The sequence below is a fragment of the Zingiber officinale genome, chromosome 4A (genome assembly GCF_018446385.1).
Source record: "Zingiber officinale cultivar Zhangliang chromosome 4A, Zo_v1.1, whole genome shotgun sequence".
In the NCBI taxonomy this organism is placed as follows: domain Eukaryota; kingdom Viridiplantae; phylum Streptophyta; class Magnoliopsida; order Zingiberales; family Zingiberaceae; genus Zingiber; species Zingiber officinale.
The window spans coordinates 7,718,293-7,735,037 of record NC_055992.1 but is presented as its reverse complement, the minus strand read 5'-3'; the positions used below and the strand labels follow the sequence as shown (position 1 = coordinate 7,735,037).

The 16,745-nt window shown below is 43.8% G+C and overlaps 1 protein-coding gene across 1 annotated transcript; it reads right to left on the bottom strand.

Annotated features, from left to right (window-relative positions):
• Positions 1 to 823: 823 nt before the first annotated feature.
• On the bottom strand, positions 824 to 1,729 carry LOC121972211 (proline-rich receptor-like protein kinase PERK10). The gene has a single exon (XM_042523907.1). It carries the CDS (start codon positions 1,727 to 1,729, stop codon positions 824 to 826), a length of 906 nt encoding a protein of 301 aa, XP_042379841.1.
• Between the last annotated feature and the right edge of the window lie 15,016 nt (positions 1,730 to 16,745).

Below are 16,745 nucleotides of genomic sequence, written 5' to 3'. Positions count from 1 at the left end.
AGCATGATCCAGAAACTCGGCAGGAGGAGCGGATTTCAAGTAGCCCTGTTTGTAGAGTTGTCGCAGAGCTCCAGCCACACCATAAACAACAGATGCGGAGAAACGTTGTCCTGCTTGTGTACAAAACTCTGGAGAGCGCAGGTACAAGTCGCGGCTCTACTTGCAATGGTCATTTTCCCCTTCCTTATAGACAGTTAGGGCTGTGGATACCCCCTCTGCAGTAGCATGAGCCTGCGATAGTTCAGCCCGGACGACCATAAGTTCTGCTGCTTGAGATGCCAGTTGGGCCGCTTGGGACTCTAATCTTTTGCTCTGATATTGTGTTAGGGTTTCTGTGGAACGCAGTTTCTAGGTTAACTGGTCAATGGCTCGCTGATGCACCAAAGCTTGTTGATCCACGTGTTGCTGGTCAGGTCCTTTATTTCAGCTCTCAGGGCATAACTAGCTTGCGCGGGGTCATTTAACTGAATCTCCAATTTCGTTACCCTATCCCGTAACAATTTATTCTGGTAATGAGTGGCATGAAAGGATTGGTTTATTATCAAGGACTCTGCACTAGCCTGGGGCATAAAGGAAGTATTTAATAAGAGTGGGAAAAATAATCAGTGGTGGAATAGTTAAAACTTACCTTGATATACAGCTCTGAGAATCTATCCATTTGGGCAGGTGGCGGCAAGAATTCCATCTGGTGCATACTTTCTTCGCATAAAGTGGCTAAATGACCTTTCATTATCAAGCTGCTGGTGGGAACGTCTTGCCTTGACCTTAACCTAGTCTCAGAAGGGGTAGTGGTACGGTAACGGTGATGAGCAGGTGGTGGTGACTATGAAGGACCAGCAGCTGAGCCAGAGGGAGCTGAAGGGGGCACATGGGAAGGCTCTAGAGGTGAGGTAGTTGGTGAAGGGTGATGTGAGGGGCCTGCTTCGGTGCTGCAGTGCTGTTGTGAGAATGAAGGTTGAGTCAGTGGTGGCTCGACCGGGACCTTAGGAGGAGCAGGAGGTTGTGAGAATGATGGTTGAGCTAGTGGTGGCTCTGCCGAGACCTCAGGAGGAGCAGGAGGCTGTGGGAATGAAGGTTGAGCTAGTGGTGGCTCAGCCGGAACCTCAGGAGGAGCAGGAGGAGTATTTGCTTGGCTTGTGATAGGAGTGGTGATTGCAACAGGAGGCGAAGGATGAGGAACAGGAGAAGGGCCCAAGTCTTGTCTAGGAGTGGTAGTTCTCCGACGAACTCTGTGAGCTAAAGGCTGATCGTTCGAATCAGAATCCTCAGAAGGCAGTCGAGCCCTGCGCCGAGAAGAAGAAGGTGTATCCCGACTTGAGCGGTCATTTACAGAACGTGCTCGACGATCCGCCTGAGATGCTTCTCTGAAGGCAGGGCTGACGTAAGTTACATTGCCTGATCTTCGACCACGTCCACGATCAGGGCCAGAAGTAAGGGGGGAAGGAATGTCCGGTCGGAGAGGAATAGATGATGTAGGTCGGGAAGTAGGCGTGGTCCGAGGACGAGTAGAGGAGGTAGGCCAGGAAGTAGGCGAGGCCTGGGAACGCGTAGAGGAGGCAGGTCGGGAAGCCGGTGCGGCCCTGGGGCAAGCAGAAGAGGCAGGCCGAGGAACAGACGAGGCCCTTGGGGAACGACTGGGTCGGGGAATGGTGAAGGCAGTCATCCCAACCTGAGTTGAAGTCGAGTAAGGAAGTGACCTCCTCTCTAGGATGGCTCGACCTCGTCGCATTATTTCCCCATCACTTAACGGAAAGGGTTGAACCTCAGAGGTACGGGTTAAAGTGTCAGCTGCATAAGCCAGGATATGGGGTCAGTTCCAGTAACTAAAGCAAAATACCAGAAATCATAGAAGAAACGAAAGAAAGGCTTACCCAAGGACCGGGTTTTTCAGAAGTAAGGCGGCTTAGTCGGAAATAAGACAACAACTCCTTAGATAATAAGCGCGTTAAGTTCAGCTGTCATCCTGCTAAGCGAGATGAAGGCTCTATATAGGAGATATCAAGCTGGAACTCCCCTAATTGCGAGATCGAGGGAAGCAACGGTTGCCATTGCAGGGGCCATTCTACCTCATGGGAAATGAGATGACGAAGAATTTACTCGCCTAGTTCGCCTCAGAAGGTGGAAGGGGCGAGAAAAAAGTAGTCCGAACGCGGGGCTGGAAATGGAAGGAGCCTTCTTCTTGCCGACGAAGGATAAAGAAACAGTGGACCAGAGGGGCAGACCAAGATAGCTCGCATACTTCGTAGAGTACTACAAATCCGTAGAGGAGTCTTATAGAATTGGGCGTTAACTGGCCCACGGGAATTTTGAAGTAGCGGCACACATCAGAGAAAAAGGGGGTGAAGAGGGAGACGAAGTCCTGCAATGAATTGTTCCTTGAAAATGGTGCAATAGCCGGTGGGAGGAGCAGAAAACTAGTGCATATCTGTTAGGATAATTACGTGAGTGTTGGCAACGACTCCGTAGTAATAGCGCAGATCATCCAGATCTAATTCATCGAAGGTGGACGCACCTGGAAAGTACATCGCCTCAAGGGAAGACAAATAAGAGGAATATGCCATGTGGAAAAAGGATGATGGGAAAAAGGTTAGGCAGGGAACTATCAACGAAAAAAGGGAAGCGTCAGGGCAGTTAAGGAATCAGGGAGGAAGAAAGCGAAAGCTGAGAAAAGTCTGAAGACAGAGGTGAGGGGAAAGCATTTATAGTTGGTGGGTGTAAGGGCAATTTGGTCAGTCATCATCCACCGGTCCACAACAATTGGTGAGAGTAATGAAGGCCGATGGATCGTCATAGAAAAGAGCGCCCAAGGGTATATCTGGAAAAGTATCAATGCGAATTACGAGGAGATAGACTTCGGGAAAAGATACGGCAGTTACAAGTGTTCTATGAACTCTTAACCCTCACATTCCTACTCTGGTTTTATCTTATATTGGATTGGATTAAGATGGAAAAAGCATACCAGGATGGTTGGCTGAGCCAGGCCAAGCCGGGGCGGTCAACGGGAAAAGGAGAGTGAAACAGGTCGAGGTAAAGAAGGGAGCCTCGACCGGGACCAGTTAAAACTTGAACCAGAAGGTCGAAGTGTACATCCATATCGCTACAGTTCATATCGGTCTGAAAATACACAAGGTATTGTCAGAGAATTGACGAGCTAAGGGGAGATAGACAACAAACAGTCATATCATAACACATCATAAAAAAGTTAAGTAGTCCAAGACAACAATAAATGTGAAATTACAGGCAAATAATATTGGTGAAGGTTTGGCAGTTTCATTTTTACATCAAAGTTCAGCATCAGTAGGAGGTGTTGGAAGGAGGAAGAGGTCGTCATCGTCCTTAAAGGTAGGATACGACATAGCGGGAAGGTCGCTCATCAGGCGAGCAATGTCCAGAAAGTTCTCTAAAGGGGCAGAGTGGAGTAGGCCCTGCTTAAATAGTTGACGAGCCCCGCCGGCCGCTCCGCAACATAACATAAGGTTCATTAAACCTCCCATCTTCCTCAAAAAGAAAGGAGATGTGACATAAGATAGCCTGTACGCTCTCAGACGACCGACTTCACCTGCCTGATAGTCCGCCAGCTTTGCCTGGGTCTTCTCAGCATTGGCTCGAGCCAAAGCCAAATCTTTTTGACTCTGGGAAGCATTCTCCTGAGCCTTCAAAAGGTCGGTCTGCATTGATTCAATTGTGGCTTGACTGACCTCCCATCGACTTTGGAGGGCTTTCTCTCGATTAGTACTAGAAGCTAGCCGAGCCTGAACATCTGTAAGTCTTTCTGAAGAGTATCCTGAGTTTCCTGTAGAGTCTTCAGATTGGAAGATAGGGTGGTCAGCTTGGCATCTTTTTCATTCAATTCAGCCACAATCGAGAGGTGACGCTCTCCCTCAGAAGTCAACTTGGACTCGCTTGTCTGCAGAGCTGCCTCTAAAATCTTTATTTTGTTAAAAGCTGCATGGCCAATGCTGCGGGCAGACTCAGCATACTCCCCAATCGACTGAAGATACCCCCCCAAATCCCCTAGTGTTGGGTTGAGCGGGTCACGGGGTGTAAGCGGCAGCTCTGCTTCTTGAAGGCAACATATTGGATCACACTCAAAATGGCGGAGCAGGCCTACGGAAGACACGAAAGAAAGAGTTACAGGTGGTTTCAGGAGAGGAGCCCTGATAAAAGAAAACTCACAAAAATTATATGGCGAGAGGCTTGGTCCAGCCCTGCCATTGGCAGATTATTCCAAAATTGTCGATTGCCTGACCGCCAGGACGTGGCCAACTCACCATGTAGCTGAACCAGGCCAATAGCAGGACGGGCACCTTCCGCAGTTTCTTCTTCGGCATCAGGCTCGGCGGAGGAGGGCAGGCACCAGGAAGTGGTGAAGGTGTACTTTTTGGGGTTTCGCTCCCGGGTTCGAGAGGTAGAGGCCGAAGCGACCACAGGGGAGGAGGAAGGCCGAGTGGCAGAGGTCCCGGGTTGGTCCTCTATTGGAAGAGGAGCCTGCTCGGGAGATAAAGCCCGAACAGGAGGAGGAACCCGCTCGGGAGACAAAGACTGAACGGTAAGAGGGACCTGCTCGGGAGACAAAGCCAAAACGGGAGTAGGGGCCGATACTCTGGGAGACAAGGTGGGAACCTCCGGCCCGAGAGCAATCTCCAGATCGGGAGTAATAGCCTTAGCCTCGGAAGATTGGTAGGCTGCGGATGAATGCTGGCCGGAAGGGAGAGGCGGAGGAGACGCCTGGACCGTGGGAATAACTCTCTTCCTTTTGCATTGGAGCCGTAATCATTTAGCGGGAGGGGGAGAAGCGACCCGTTCTTCCTCGGTCTGTTATAATGTGACAAGGTCTTCCCGAGAGGCAGCATCCAAGGGAAGAGTAGGTGTTGGTTGCTACTCGGAAAACCTATAGGTTCCACTGTACAAAAATTTTGTACAAAGGTCTGAACCTTTTCCTAGCTACCATGTGTTCTTTTAAATTAAATTTTGGATCGCCTGCGGAACTTAACACGTTTGATCCAAAACTTAACCTATTTGTTCTTTTAGGTTTTGACTTGGATCTCCTGCGGAACTTAACACGTTCGACCCAAGTCTCCTTAAGTTACTAATTCCATTAAATATTAATTTCCATAAAAGGTTCCCAGTACTGACGTGGCGAGGCACATGGCCTTCTTGGATATGGGAGCAACCACCACCGACTAGACAAAACCTTTAATAGAAAGCTAATATTTAATTTCCTAAAATAACTTTAGGTTAACCAAAGAGAACAATCAAATCACAAGGAAAAGAAAGAAACAAAAGAACACAACTTCAAAAAAACATATTCGAAATACTAGAACGTAAGCCTCTTGTATTTGGTATTATTTCCATAAATAACTAGCATGATGCGGAAATAAAATTTACTAGTTATACCTTGTAGAAAAACCTCTTGATCTTCTACCGTATTCCTCTTCTAACCTCGGACGTTGTGTGGGCAACGATCTTCCGAGATGAGAAACCACCAATCACCTTCTTCTCCTCCTAGCTAGGTTCGCCAACAAAGAGGAAGCTTCACCAAGGAAGAAAACAAAATACTAACCAAGCTCCAAGAGATGCTAGCTTTCTCTCCTTCTTCTTCTTCTTCTCCGAGTAGTATCCGCCACCACAAGAGCTCCAATAGAAGGGTAGGGTTCGGCCACCACAAGAGGAAGAGAGGGAGAGGTTGGCCGGCCACACCAAGGAACAAAAGAGGGAGAGGAATAATAGATGTTGTGTCTTGTGAAGGCACCCTCACCCTTTCTTTTATATTCCTTGGCCTAGGCAAATTAGGAAATTTAATTACAATAAATTTTCCTTAATTTCCTTGACATGATTTAATTGAGAGAAATAAAATAAAATTTCCTCAATTAATTTCAAGTGGCCGGCCATCATTGGATAACAAAAGAGGACAAGTTTTAATCAACAATTAAAACTTCCTAATTTGTTTCCGGAAATTTTAAAAAATAAAATTTCTCTTTAAAATCTCTTCATGGTTGATAAAAGGAAATTTCTATAATTTTAATTTTATCAACATGTGAATAATTTTTAAAGAAAAAATAAAACATCTCTCCAATCTACAAATAAGGAAAGAGATCTAATCTCTTTCTTTAATCTTTTGTAGATCTTTTACAAGAGTGATATTTTAATTTTAATTCTCTTTAAAATATATCTTCCACATAATAATAAAAATTAAAATTAAATTTCTTTTTAAATTTATTTGGCCGGCCCTACTTAGCTTGGGTTCAAGCTAGGGTCGGCCACCCAATCTCATACCTAGGCCGGCCCTAGCTTGATCCCAAGCTAGCTTGGCCGGCCCCTATTGGGTGGGTATAGAAGGTGGGTATAGGTGGGTATAGAACTCTATAAATAAGAGGCTACGATAGGGACCGAGAGGAGGAATTGGTTTTGGTCTCCCGATAAAATTAAGCATCCCGTGTTCGCCCCGAACACACAACTTAATTTTATCAATGATAATTCATTCCACTAGAGAACTATCATTGAACTACCGCACCAATCCCAAATTACATTTTTGGGCTCCTTCTTATTATGAGTGTGTTAGTCTCCCTGTGTTTAAGATATCGAATGTCCACTAATTAAGTGAGTTACTGACAACTCATTTAATTAATGTCTAAGTCCAAGAGTAGTACCACTCAACCTTATCGTCATGTCGGACTAAGTCCACCTGCAGGGTTTAACATGACAATCCTTATGAGCTCCTCTTGGGGACATTATCAACCTAGTATCTCTAGGACACAGTTTCCTTCTATAATCAACAACACATACTATAAGTGATATCATTTCCCAATTTATCGGGCTTATTGATTCATCGAACTAAATCTCACCCATTGATAAATTAAAGAAATAAATATCAAATATATGTGCTTGTTATTATATTAGGATTAAGAGCACACACTTCCATAATAACCGAGGTCTTTGTTCCTCTATAAAGTCAGTATAAAAGAAACGACCTCAAATGGTCCTACTCAATACACTCTGAGTGTACTAGTGTAATTATATAGTCAAGATAAACTAATACCTAATTACACTACGACCTTCTAATGGTTTGTTCCTTTCCATTCTGGTCGTGAGTTACTGTTTATAATTTATAAGGTACTGATAACATCATCTTCTGTATGTGACACCACATACTATGTTATCTACAATATAAATTAAATGAACAACTACAAACAAATGTAGATAATTAGACCAAATGTGATTCTTTATTCATAATGAATGTTTACAAAGCTTAGGCTTTCAGTATACACTCCAACAGTAGGAGGGGCTTCCGCCCGGGCTGGCACAGGAGGGGCTGACTGTGAGGAAGTTGCCAGGCCCTGTTTAAGCTCCACGCTCAGGGCTTTCAAAACGGTGAGAGACTGTTGATTTATAATTGAAGAGTAGGTCCGGTGCATAGCAGCCTCTGCAAAGTGGAAGAGAAATACCTCAATTAGCGAAGAATAGTAAGAGGAAAAGCAGGGTCTTACCTAACGGAGCCCCTATCTCTGCATGAACTGGGCTGAGCCCGAACGAGTACAAAAAGCCTTCTAATAGTATTATAGACAAGCGAACGCTCACGCCTCGGAGTTTTTCGGAAGCGGAGTGGTAGGAAGGTTGGTGATGATGCACAAGAAGATTAGTAGGAAGATCAGAACGCCATTGGGCTGGTCCGATCAGCGGTTCAGGTAATTTAACAAAGAAGAAACGAGACTTCCAACCTTTGTTGGAAGAGGGCATGTCAGAAAAGAATTTATAACCAGGTCTAGTTTGCACCATGAATACCCCTGGCTCAGATCGTTTGAAGTAATAAAAATGATGAAATAGCTGGATGGTCAAGGGGATTTAGTATATGCGACATAGAATGATGGTGCCACATATAGCCCTGAAGAAGTTAGGAGCAAATTGAGAAAGACATATACCAAAGTGTTGGCTCAGGGAGGAGATGAATGGATGCAGGGGAAAACGAAGTCTTCCTTGAAGCTGGTCCTTGAAAACAGTCATGAAGCCTTCAAGAGGGGATGAGGGATGTTCGCTGGGTGTGGGGAGTCTAAGTTCATAATCTTCGCTAAGTTCCAGATTAGATCGAATCATGGACAGGTCGTAGTCGTCTATGTCAGAAATGTAATAAGAATACCAGAAGAAGGCCTTACCATCCGCCATTATCAAAATGAGGAAGGTTAAAGGAGAAATCAGACGAAAAGAGGAAGGGCACCAGGCGTTGGGGTTCGAGAGAGGGTCTAGCTGAGGCACCGGGGACAACAAAACAATGAGGCGGTGAAGGTAGTCGAAGCGCTTAAGACGACGACGACGGACTGCCTTTAGGGCTTGTAAAGCGGACTTTCCTGGGGAATATCGAACGAGGAGTCGAGTATATTTTTGGGTAAAGCGCCCAATGCCGTCCGATCATAGAACGACATACTCTTATGGGAAGTCGTGTACAAAAAAGAGTTAAGTCGGCGGCGTCATACGGCGTAAGCAATAAAGGCGTGGTACAGGTGTCACCCCCCTAGGAAGCGTATTAATGATAGACGTGATATGGAAATCATGAGAAGGGTTATGCGTACGGAAGCGTCTGCACGCGATCTTCTCGGGAAGCGGCGAAGAAAATTGGCGGGAGATAAATTTGAATGTTGCAAAGCCACACGACGTCATTTGCCCGAGGGCTGAGTAAGATTTTAATATTTTCTATCTTCATAGTACATCTGATACTGTATATTTCTTGACTGTAGACGGGGTTAGAGTGGTCCCTTCAAGCAATCCCTGATCAGGAACTCACCCCCAGGTTAGTAGCATCTGTCCCCAAATGGGTTTTCCTAAGAAGTCCCGGTCGGCTGTTCCAGACTTTCGCCCCAGTGCGATTTATAAGTGAGCTATGCTCTCACATCCAACGACCGTCCACGTCGTGTTCCAGACTCTCGCCCTAGTGCGAGTTATAAGTGAGTATGACTCTCATGCCCAACGACAGTTCAGGTCGAGTTCCAAACTCTCGCCCCAGTGCGAGTTATAAGTGAGCATGACTCTCATGCCCAACGACCATCCAGGTCGGGTCCCAAACTCTCGCCCCAGTGCGAGTTATAAGTGAGCATAACTCTCATACCCAACAACCGTTCATGCCGGGTCCCAGACTCTCGCCCATTGCGAGTTATAAGTAAGCATGACTCTCACGCCCAACGACCATTCAGGTCGGATCCCAGACTCTCGTCCCAGTGCGAGTTATAAGTGAGCACGGCTCTAACGCCCAACGACCGTTTAGGTCGGGTCCCAAACTCTCGCCCCAGTACGAGTTATAAGTGAGCACGACTCTCACGCCCAACGACCTTCTCGGTCGGCTGTCCCAGACTCTTATCCCAATGCGAGTTATAAGTGAGCACGACTTTCACGCCCAACGACCTTCCCTATCGGCTGTCCCAGACTCTCGCCCCAGTGCGAGTTATAAGTGAGTATGACTCTCACGCCCAACGACCTTCCCGATCGGTTGTCCCAGACTCTCGCCCGAGCGCGAGTTATAAGTGAGCTATGCTCTCACACCCAACGACCGTTCAGGTCAGGTTCCAGACTCTCGCCCCAGTACGAGTTATAAGTGAGCTATGCTCTTACTCCCAACGACCTTTCAGGTCGGGTCTCAAACTCTCGCCCCAGTGCGAATTATAAGTGAGCTATGCTCTTACGCCCAATAACCGTTCAGGTCGGGTCCCAGACTCTCACCCCAGTATAAGTTATAAGTGAGCTATGCTCTCACGCCCAACGATCGTTCAGGTCGGGTTCCAGACTCTCGCCCCAACGCGAGTTATATGTGAGCTATGCTCTCACGCCCAACGACCGTTCAGGTCGGGTTCCAGACTCTCGCCTCAGTGCGAGTTATAAATGAACTATGCTCTCACGCCCAACGATCTTCCCAGTCGGTACAATGACTCTCATGGTCGGTACCATTTATATTCACCGAGGCAAAATACAGCAAGCCATGTTCTTGTGCCTAATCGGTCAGTAAGTTATATTTCCATTGTTTCTGCTAAATATGAAAATTGTCAGGCATATTCTCAAGCGTCTTAGCTCCTCACGCCTTGGCATCTTTTGGTGAGAGGTAAGAGGAAGGTGGGGTAAGCAGGTTATCCTTATTATTTTTGCTAGAAATATTAGAGGAACGCAGGTGTTTTATAGAAACACAACGATACCAGAGCAAGAGGACATGGGGCTACACCATGAACGGAATCCAAAAAACATGTTTTATTTTGTTAACAAGGTGAATATTTTTTAAGGGTTTACATGACTACCAGACCCAGAGGCTTGATCCTTCCTGCCCAGATGAGCTTGAGCTCTAGTTAGATCTTCCTTAATGAGATCGATGGCGCGCTTCAATTGGCAAATAGTCTCATCTTTGATCTGTCCTTCCTCTTTCAGGAGGGCCACCTCGTCCTCATGTTTCATCTTCAAATGGATAATATAGTGAACCTGGCTCTGGAAGTCTGATTGAGCCTTAAGCTTGAGAGCAATCTCGACCAGGGTTCTGGATTTAGCAGTCAGCCAGAGGTTTTCCATTTCATGAGCAAGGGACGCTTGAAGATCTCTGCTCGCAGTCATCTCCAGCAAGGCTTCCTCTTTCTGAGCCAATAACTCCGTCAGATGGGCAATTTGTTGAAGTAAAGAAGCAAGTTCACTGGATTCCGTTGCAGGTTCCATGAATACTTGATACTTTATTAACAAGAGGATAACTTGAAGAAAATATGATAGAGGTATACTCGGACCTTTTATAAGGAAGGAGAAGGTGAAGGGATTTCCTCGGAACTTGAGTTGACGCTTGGAAAACAGTGTGACATTTATAGGAAAAGAGTATGCTCGGAAATTGAAGAACCAACATATACACAAAACAATCCCATTTATCTCATAGGGCGGCGAGAAATTTTCTAGAGGAGATAGACAGAAAATAGGTCAGCAAAAGATGTGAGAACCAGGTCAGGTAATGAAGGGACTTGGGTCTAGTCAGTCGGACTAGAGCCTCCTTCGACTAGACTTGAGGGGGAGGCTTGTGATACGGTGCATGAGGAGGGGGCCAGGCAGCTGACGCGGTCAAAAGTCAAGCCCGGGGATGGTCAGAAGTCCAGCCCCTGTAGAGGTCAGAGGTCAAGCTTACGTGGCAAGGGTCAAAGCTTCCGGTAACGGGGCAGTCAAAGGTCAAGAGTACAGGTTGGACAAGAGCCAGCCTCGATGGCAGTCAAGGGTCGGGCCCACCCCACAGAACAGGTTAAGAACCGGGCGTGCAGGTCGGAACATACAAACCATGGATAATAGCAGACCGAAGTAGATCGGAATACAAACCTAGCGTACAGGTCAGAGCGTACAAGTCATGGATAACAACAAACAGAAGCAGGTCGGTGTACAGACCGAGAATACAGGTCGGGACATACGAACCAGGGATTATAGAGGACAGAAGCAGGTTGGAATACAGACCTGGCGTACAGGTCGGAACGTATAAACCATGAATTATAGAGAACAGAAGCATGTCAGTATACAGACCGGGCGTGCAGGTCGGAACATACAAGTCATGGATAATAGCAGACTGAAGCAGGTCAGAATACAAGCCTGGCGTACAGGTAGGAATGTACAAGCCATGGATAACAGCAAACAGAAGCAGGTCGGTATACATACCCGACCTACAGGTTAGGACGTACAAACCATGAATTATAGAAGACAGAAGCAGGTCGGTATACAAACCTGGCGTACAGGTCGAGACGTACAAACCATGGATTATAGAGGACAGTTGGTCGGTACGCAGACCTAGCGTACAGGTCGGGATGTGTTAACCAAGGACAGTGGACAGTAGGTCGGTATGCAGACCTGGCGTACAGGTCGAGACGTACAAACCATGGATTACAGAGGACAGTTGGTTGGTACGCAGATCTAGCGTACAAGTTGAGATGTGATAACCAAGGACAGAGGACAGTAGGTCGGTATGCAGACCTAGCGTACAGGTCGGGATGTGCTAACCAAGGACAGAGGACAGTAGGTCGGTATGCAAACCTAGCGTACAGGTCGAGACGAACAAACCATGGATTACAGAGGACAGTTGGTCGGTATGCAGACTTAGCGTACAGGTCAGAATGTACTAACCAAGGATACAGGTCGAGCCTTCTAGCCTTGCAGCGCAAGATACATTGACAAACGTACAAGTCAAGAGTGTGCTTACCAAGGATACAGATCGAGACTTCTAGCCTTGCGGCGCAAGATACATGGACAAGCGTACAGGTCGGGAGTGTGCTTACTAAGGTTACAGGTCAGGACTTACAGCCTTACGACTTTGGATAGAGGGATCAAAGCGTACAGGTCGGAACTCAAGATAAGCGGAAGCAGACCGATGCATACAGATCGGGATCAGCAAATTTGAAGAGCCAATACAGTAGCAATGGAATAAGGAGGTCGGGCGCTACAAGACAAGAAGGTCAAGGATTCGTTGTAGTTCCCGTCTCAAAGATGGTCTTTACTTTGGGATCGTAAAACTTATAGCCCCGTGATCGCTCAAAATATCCAATAAAGTAGCTACTTACGGTTCTGAAGTCCAGTTTCTTTTCATGTGGCCTATACAGTCTAGCCTCAGCTGGACATCCCCAAATATGAAAATGTTTGAGACTTGGCTTTCGCCTTGTCCAAAGCTCAAAAGGTGTTTTAGTAGCTACTTTAGTGGGTACTCGATTTAGAATGTAAACTGCTGTCTTTAATGCTTCTCCCCAGAGTGACATTGGTAAGGTTGAATGGCTAATCATACTCCTTACCATATCTTTAAGAGTTCGATTACGTCATTCAGCTACACCATTCATGCTTGGTGAGCCTGGCATGGTGTACTGTGGGACGATTCCACACTCTTCTAGGTATTGAGCAAAATGTCTTGGACGTTACTCACCTGAACCGTCATATCTACCGTAGTATTCACCACCACGATCAGATCTAACTTTCTTAATTCTTTTGTCTAGTTGGTTCTCAACTTCAACCTTAAATGATTTGAAAATGTCCAATGTTTGAGCCTTCTCATAAATAAGAAATAGGTATGCATATCGAGAATAATTATCAATGAATGATACAAAATATTGTTGACCATTCCAAGAAGGTGTTGGAAAAGGTCCACAAACATCTGTATGTATCAATTCCAATACTTCTGTAGCTCTATATGCACCCTCTTTCTTTCTTTTGGTCTTTTTTCCCTTAATGCATTCGATACAAACATTTAGGTCTGAAAAATCAATAGAGTGTAAAATTCCATTTGATACAAGTCGTTCAACTCTATTTCTAGAGATGTGTCCTAAACGTTTGTGCCATAAGACACCTGAATTTTCATTATTAAATTTACGCTTAGTACCACGTGATTCCACATTTAGGGTTTCAATATAAGAAGCATTTATATCAAGCATATATAGATTGCCATAAATTATAAGTGAACCAGTTTCAACAATAATAGAGTTAATAGATAAACTGAATTGACCATTTCCGAACGAACAACAATAACCTAATTTGTCCAAATTAGAAACAGAAACCAAATTCCATCTAAATGACTGTACCGACTTACTAAATAGTAACCAGTGCTTAACAACAATCTAAAATGTCCTATTGCTTCCACCTCAACCGACTTGCCATCACCTACATAAATGCATCTTTCAGCATCAGTTGGCTTTCGGTAGCTCAGGCAACCCTGCATTAAAACACTAATGTTAGTAGTAGCACCAGAGTCTAACCACCAAGTGTTTCTAGGTATTGACGCTAAATTTACTTCAGAACAGACCAAAGTGAAAAATGTACCCTTTTCGCACGTCGGGCATGGTACTTAGGACATTCTTTCTTGACATGATCAGGCTTGTTACAGAAGAAACAACCTTTCTTGTCTGTATCCTGCTTTTGTTTCTTCACATAAGGACCTTTAGTAGCCTCATTCTTTCTTTTGTTGCCCTTATATTTAGGGGTGCTTGCCAAATAGGCACTTTTAGCCTTGATTTGCTTCAACCTCTCTTCCTTTTGAACACAGTATGAAATGAGCTCATTAAGAATCCATTTCTCCCTTTGACAGTTATAATTGATTTGGAACTGACTGAACTGGTTCGGGAGAGATATAAGCACTAAATGCACAAGCATGTCATTTGACAATTCAAGATTAAGTGCCTTCAACTTTGATGCAAGGTTGGACATTTCCATGATATATTCTCGAATATTTCCCTTGCCTTTATACTTCATGGAAATCAAACTCTTCAGAATTGTGCTTGTTTCCGCCTTATCGCTTTTGGCAAAGCACTTTTCAATCTCATCGAGATATTCCTTAGCTTTGGTGACACTATTAGATACCGCGCCCCTAAAAGCCTCAGGTATGCCGCGCTTGATGATCATAAGACTCATGCGGTTAGAGCGATCCCACTTCTCATATTTAGCCCTCGGTTCAGAGGAACTAGTATCTGTAGGAGCAGTGGGTTGCTCTGTCCTAAGCGCAAGATCCATATCCATTCAGCCAAGAACAATTAAAATGTTCTCCTTCCAATCCTTAAAATTTGTACCATTAAGGATCGACACTGAACTTAAGTTAGCAGAAATAGTAGCAACACTTGCTAAAAAGAGAACACAAGAATTATAACATAAATAACATGTTCATTTTGAATCAATTAAAATAAATGATAAATCTCATCTAAAGATGCCTAGTGCAACAACAATATTAAGTCTTGGACAGTAATATTATTTGCAAGTGGTACTCTTGTTGTAATAATCAAACACTAACAATAATGCATGACAAATAATAAACCTAGCTTTAGATCGATTTATTATATGCATGAAACATAACAAATAAAACCTGATAATTGTTGCGTGTTTATTATCATAAGTAAATGTATAATTTGTAAGTACAAATATTCCTTTGAGCCGATTAATACTCACATAAATATATACATTTACACTTTATTTAATATCTCAATAATATTTTAATTAAAATTAAATTCAAATAATAGAGGTCACTTTGGTGATATATAATTTAAATTTAATTGAAATTAAAATAATAGATATTAACCGAACCCATATAATCCATTTAAAATTTATATCAAATTTATAAAATAAATTGATTCTTTTATTCAAAAAATAAATTTAATGGATTATAATTTAATGGGATAAAATATATTATTTATATGTAATATTTTTGATTCCCTCTGTAAAAAAAAGAACACACCAATTTTTTTTTTTAATGTCAAACGTGGCCTCACTCCACCTTTCTTCCCAAACGTGGCCTCGTCTCCACCCGTACGAACCGCCTTCCGAAACGTGGTCTCGTCTCCACGTCGCAAACCGTCGCAACTGTAGTTGCCGACCACGATAGCTAACTGACGGTATACTGGGGCAGTTGCCGGCCCTTTCCAGTGTTGGAACGCGGGTCACCTTTATTGCTAGCGTCTCCTTGTGCGTAGAAACAATGCAGTCACAACCAATTCACCGGCCAACTGTAACGTCTTATTCTACCCCGGAAAACTACCTCCAACATGAAGTCGTTGCCGGTGGCTCACTATTGGTCACCGACGCTCGCTCGCAATGAGCAGAAAACGTGAGAGCGGCGTTTAGTGTTGCCTACCATCTTGGATGTCTTCGCGGGCCTAGGAAACCGGTTCCAAGTAACCTCTTGTGACACTTTCCTTCTCCGCTGGAAGTTGCGATGATGTCACAAAATTTTCCAGCCGATTGCGACACAGAACTGTGTCGAAGATTGTCATGATAAAATAAAATCGCAAGATGATATATCCAGAACCAAAATTGAGATTACACACAATTAAAACAGTGTATCCTAAAATAAAAATTTTCCTTAAAAATTTGAAATAGAAGACTCTGATACTAATTGATGAAAAATTAAGTTGAGAAATCTCAACATCAACTTATGCATTCTATTCAATTCTTAAGAAATTGTAAACGGAATAGATAAAATTACGGAAGCGTACCAGAATCCATAGTATGCAATCGATTTTAGGCAAGATCTTCAATTTACAGATCTTCCTTAGTATCCAGAGAGTTTTATCAATGAGGAAACAAAACAAAAACATCATCTGTAAACTGAGACCATAACCCTTATTTATAGAAACATAAGTTTGTCTATTTCTAATTTAGTTCCTCAACAAATTAAAAATTACACATGATATCCACATTAATTTATTCATAACAATTAAACCCTTAATCATAAAATTGATCACATAATTTTTATGATTTATTTAATTGATAACATTACATATTTATAATTACAATTATAATCTCATAATTCTAACAGATCAGTATCCTAAATATGCAACGTCGCCCTTGTTCTTTGTTTGTAGTTGTGTGCGATTAAGGTACGTTGTACATGCTTGATGACTCGTGTATTACTTTTAAATTATACTCAGGCAATTGACATGCGTTCTCTGTTGTACAACATTTATCCAACATCAAATGAGATAAATAATTGCCACTGCGTTGCATTTGTGTTCAAGACCTGGGAATTTCGTATCCATTATGGATGGACCTTTCGTGTTCTATCACCCAACAAAGTAATTCACTAGAACATTGACTGAACGTCAAAGATAACAAGACTTACATTTTTTTTTTTTTTGTTTTTAAACTACAACGCACTGATTTATTAAAACTATATCAAGCAGTATTGCGCTAATTTTGAAAATAGTCTTTTGTAAAAAAATAAAATAAGCCCTCGTAGGATAGATCCTTTCCCAAATTCTTGTATAGCGAGAGCTTCATGCAACTGTCTTCCCAGGTCC

Bases quoted from the DNA above. Each gene is read 5' to 3' on its own strand.
- LOC121972211 (XM_042523907.1), bottom strand. From the start codon at position 1,729: ATGCGACGAGGTCGAGCCATCCTAGAGAGGAGGTCACTTCCTTACTCG.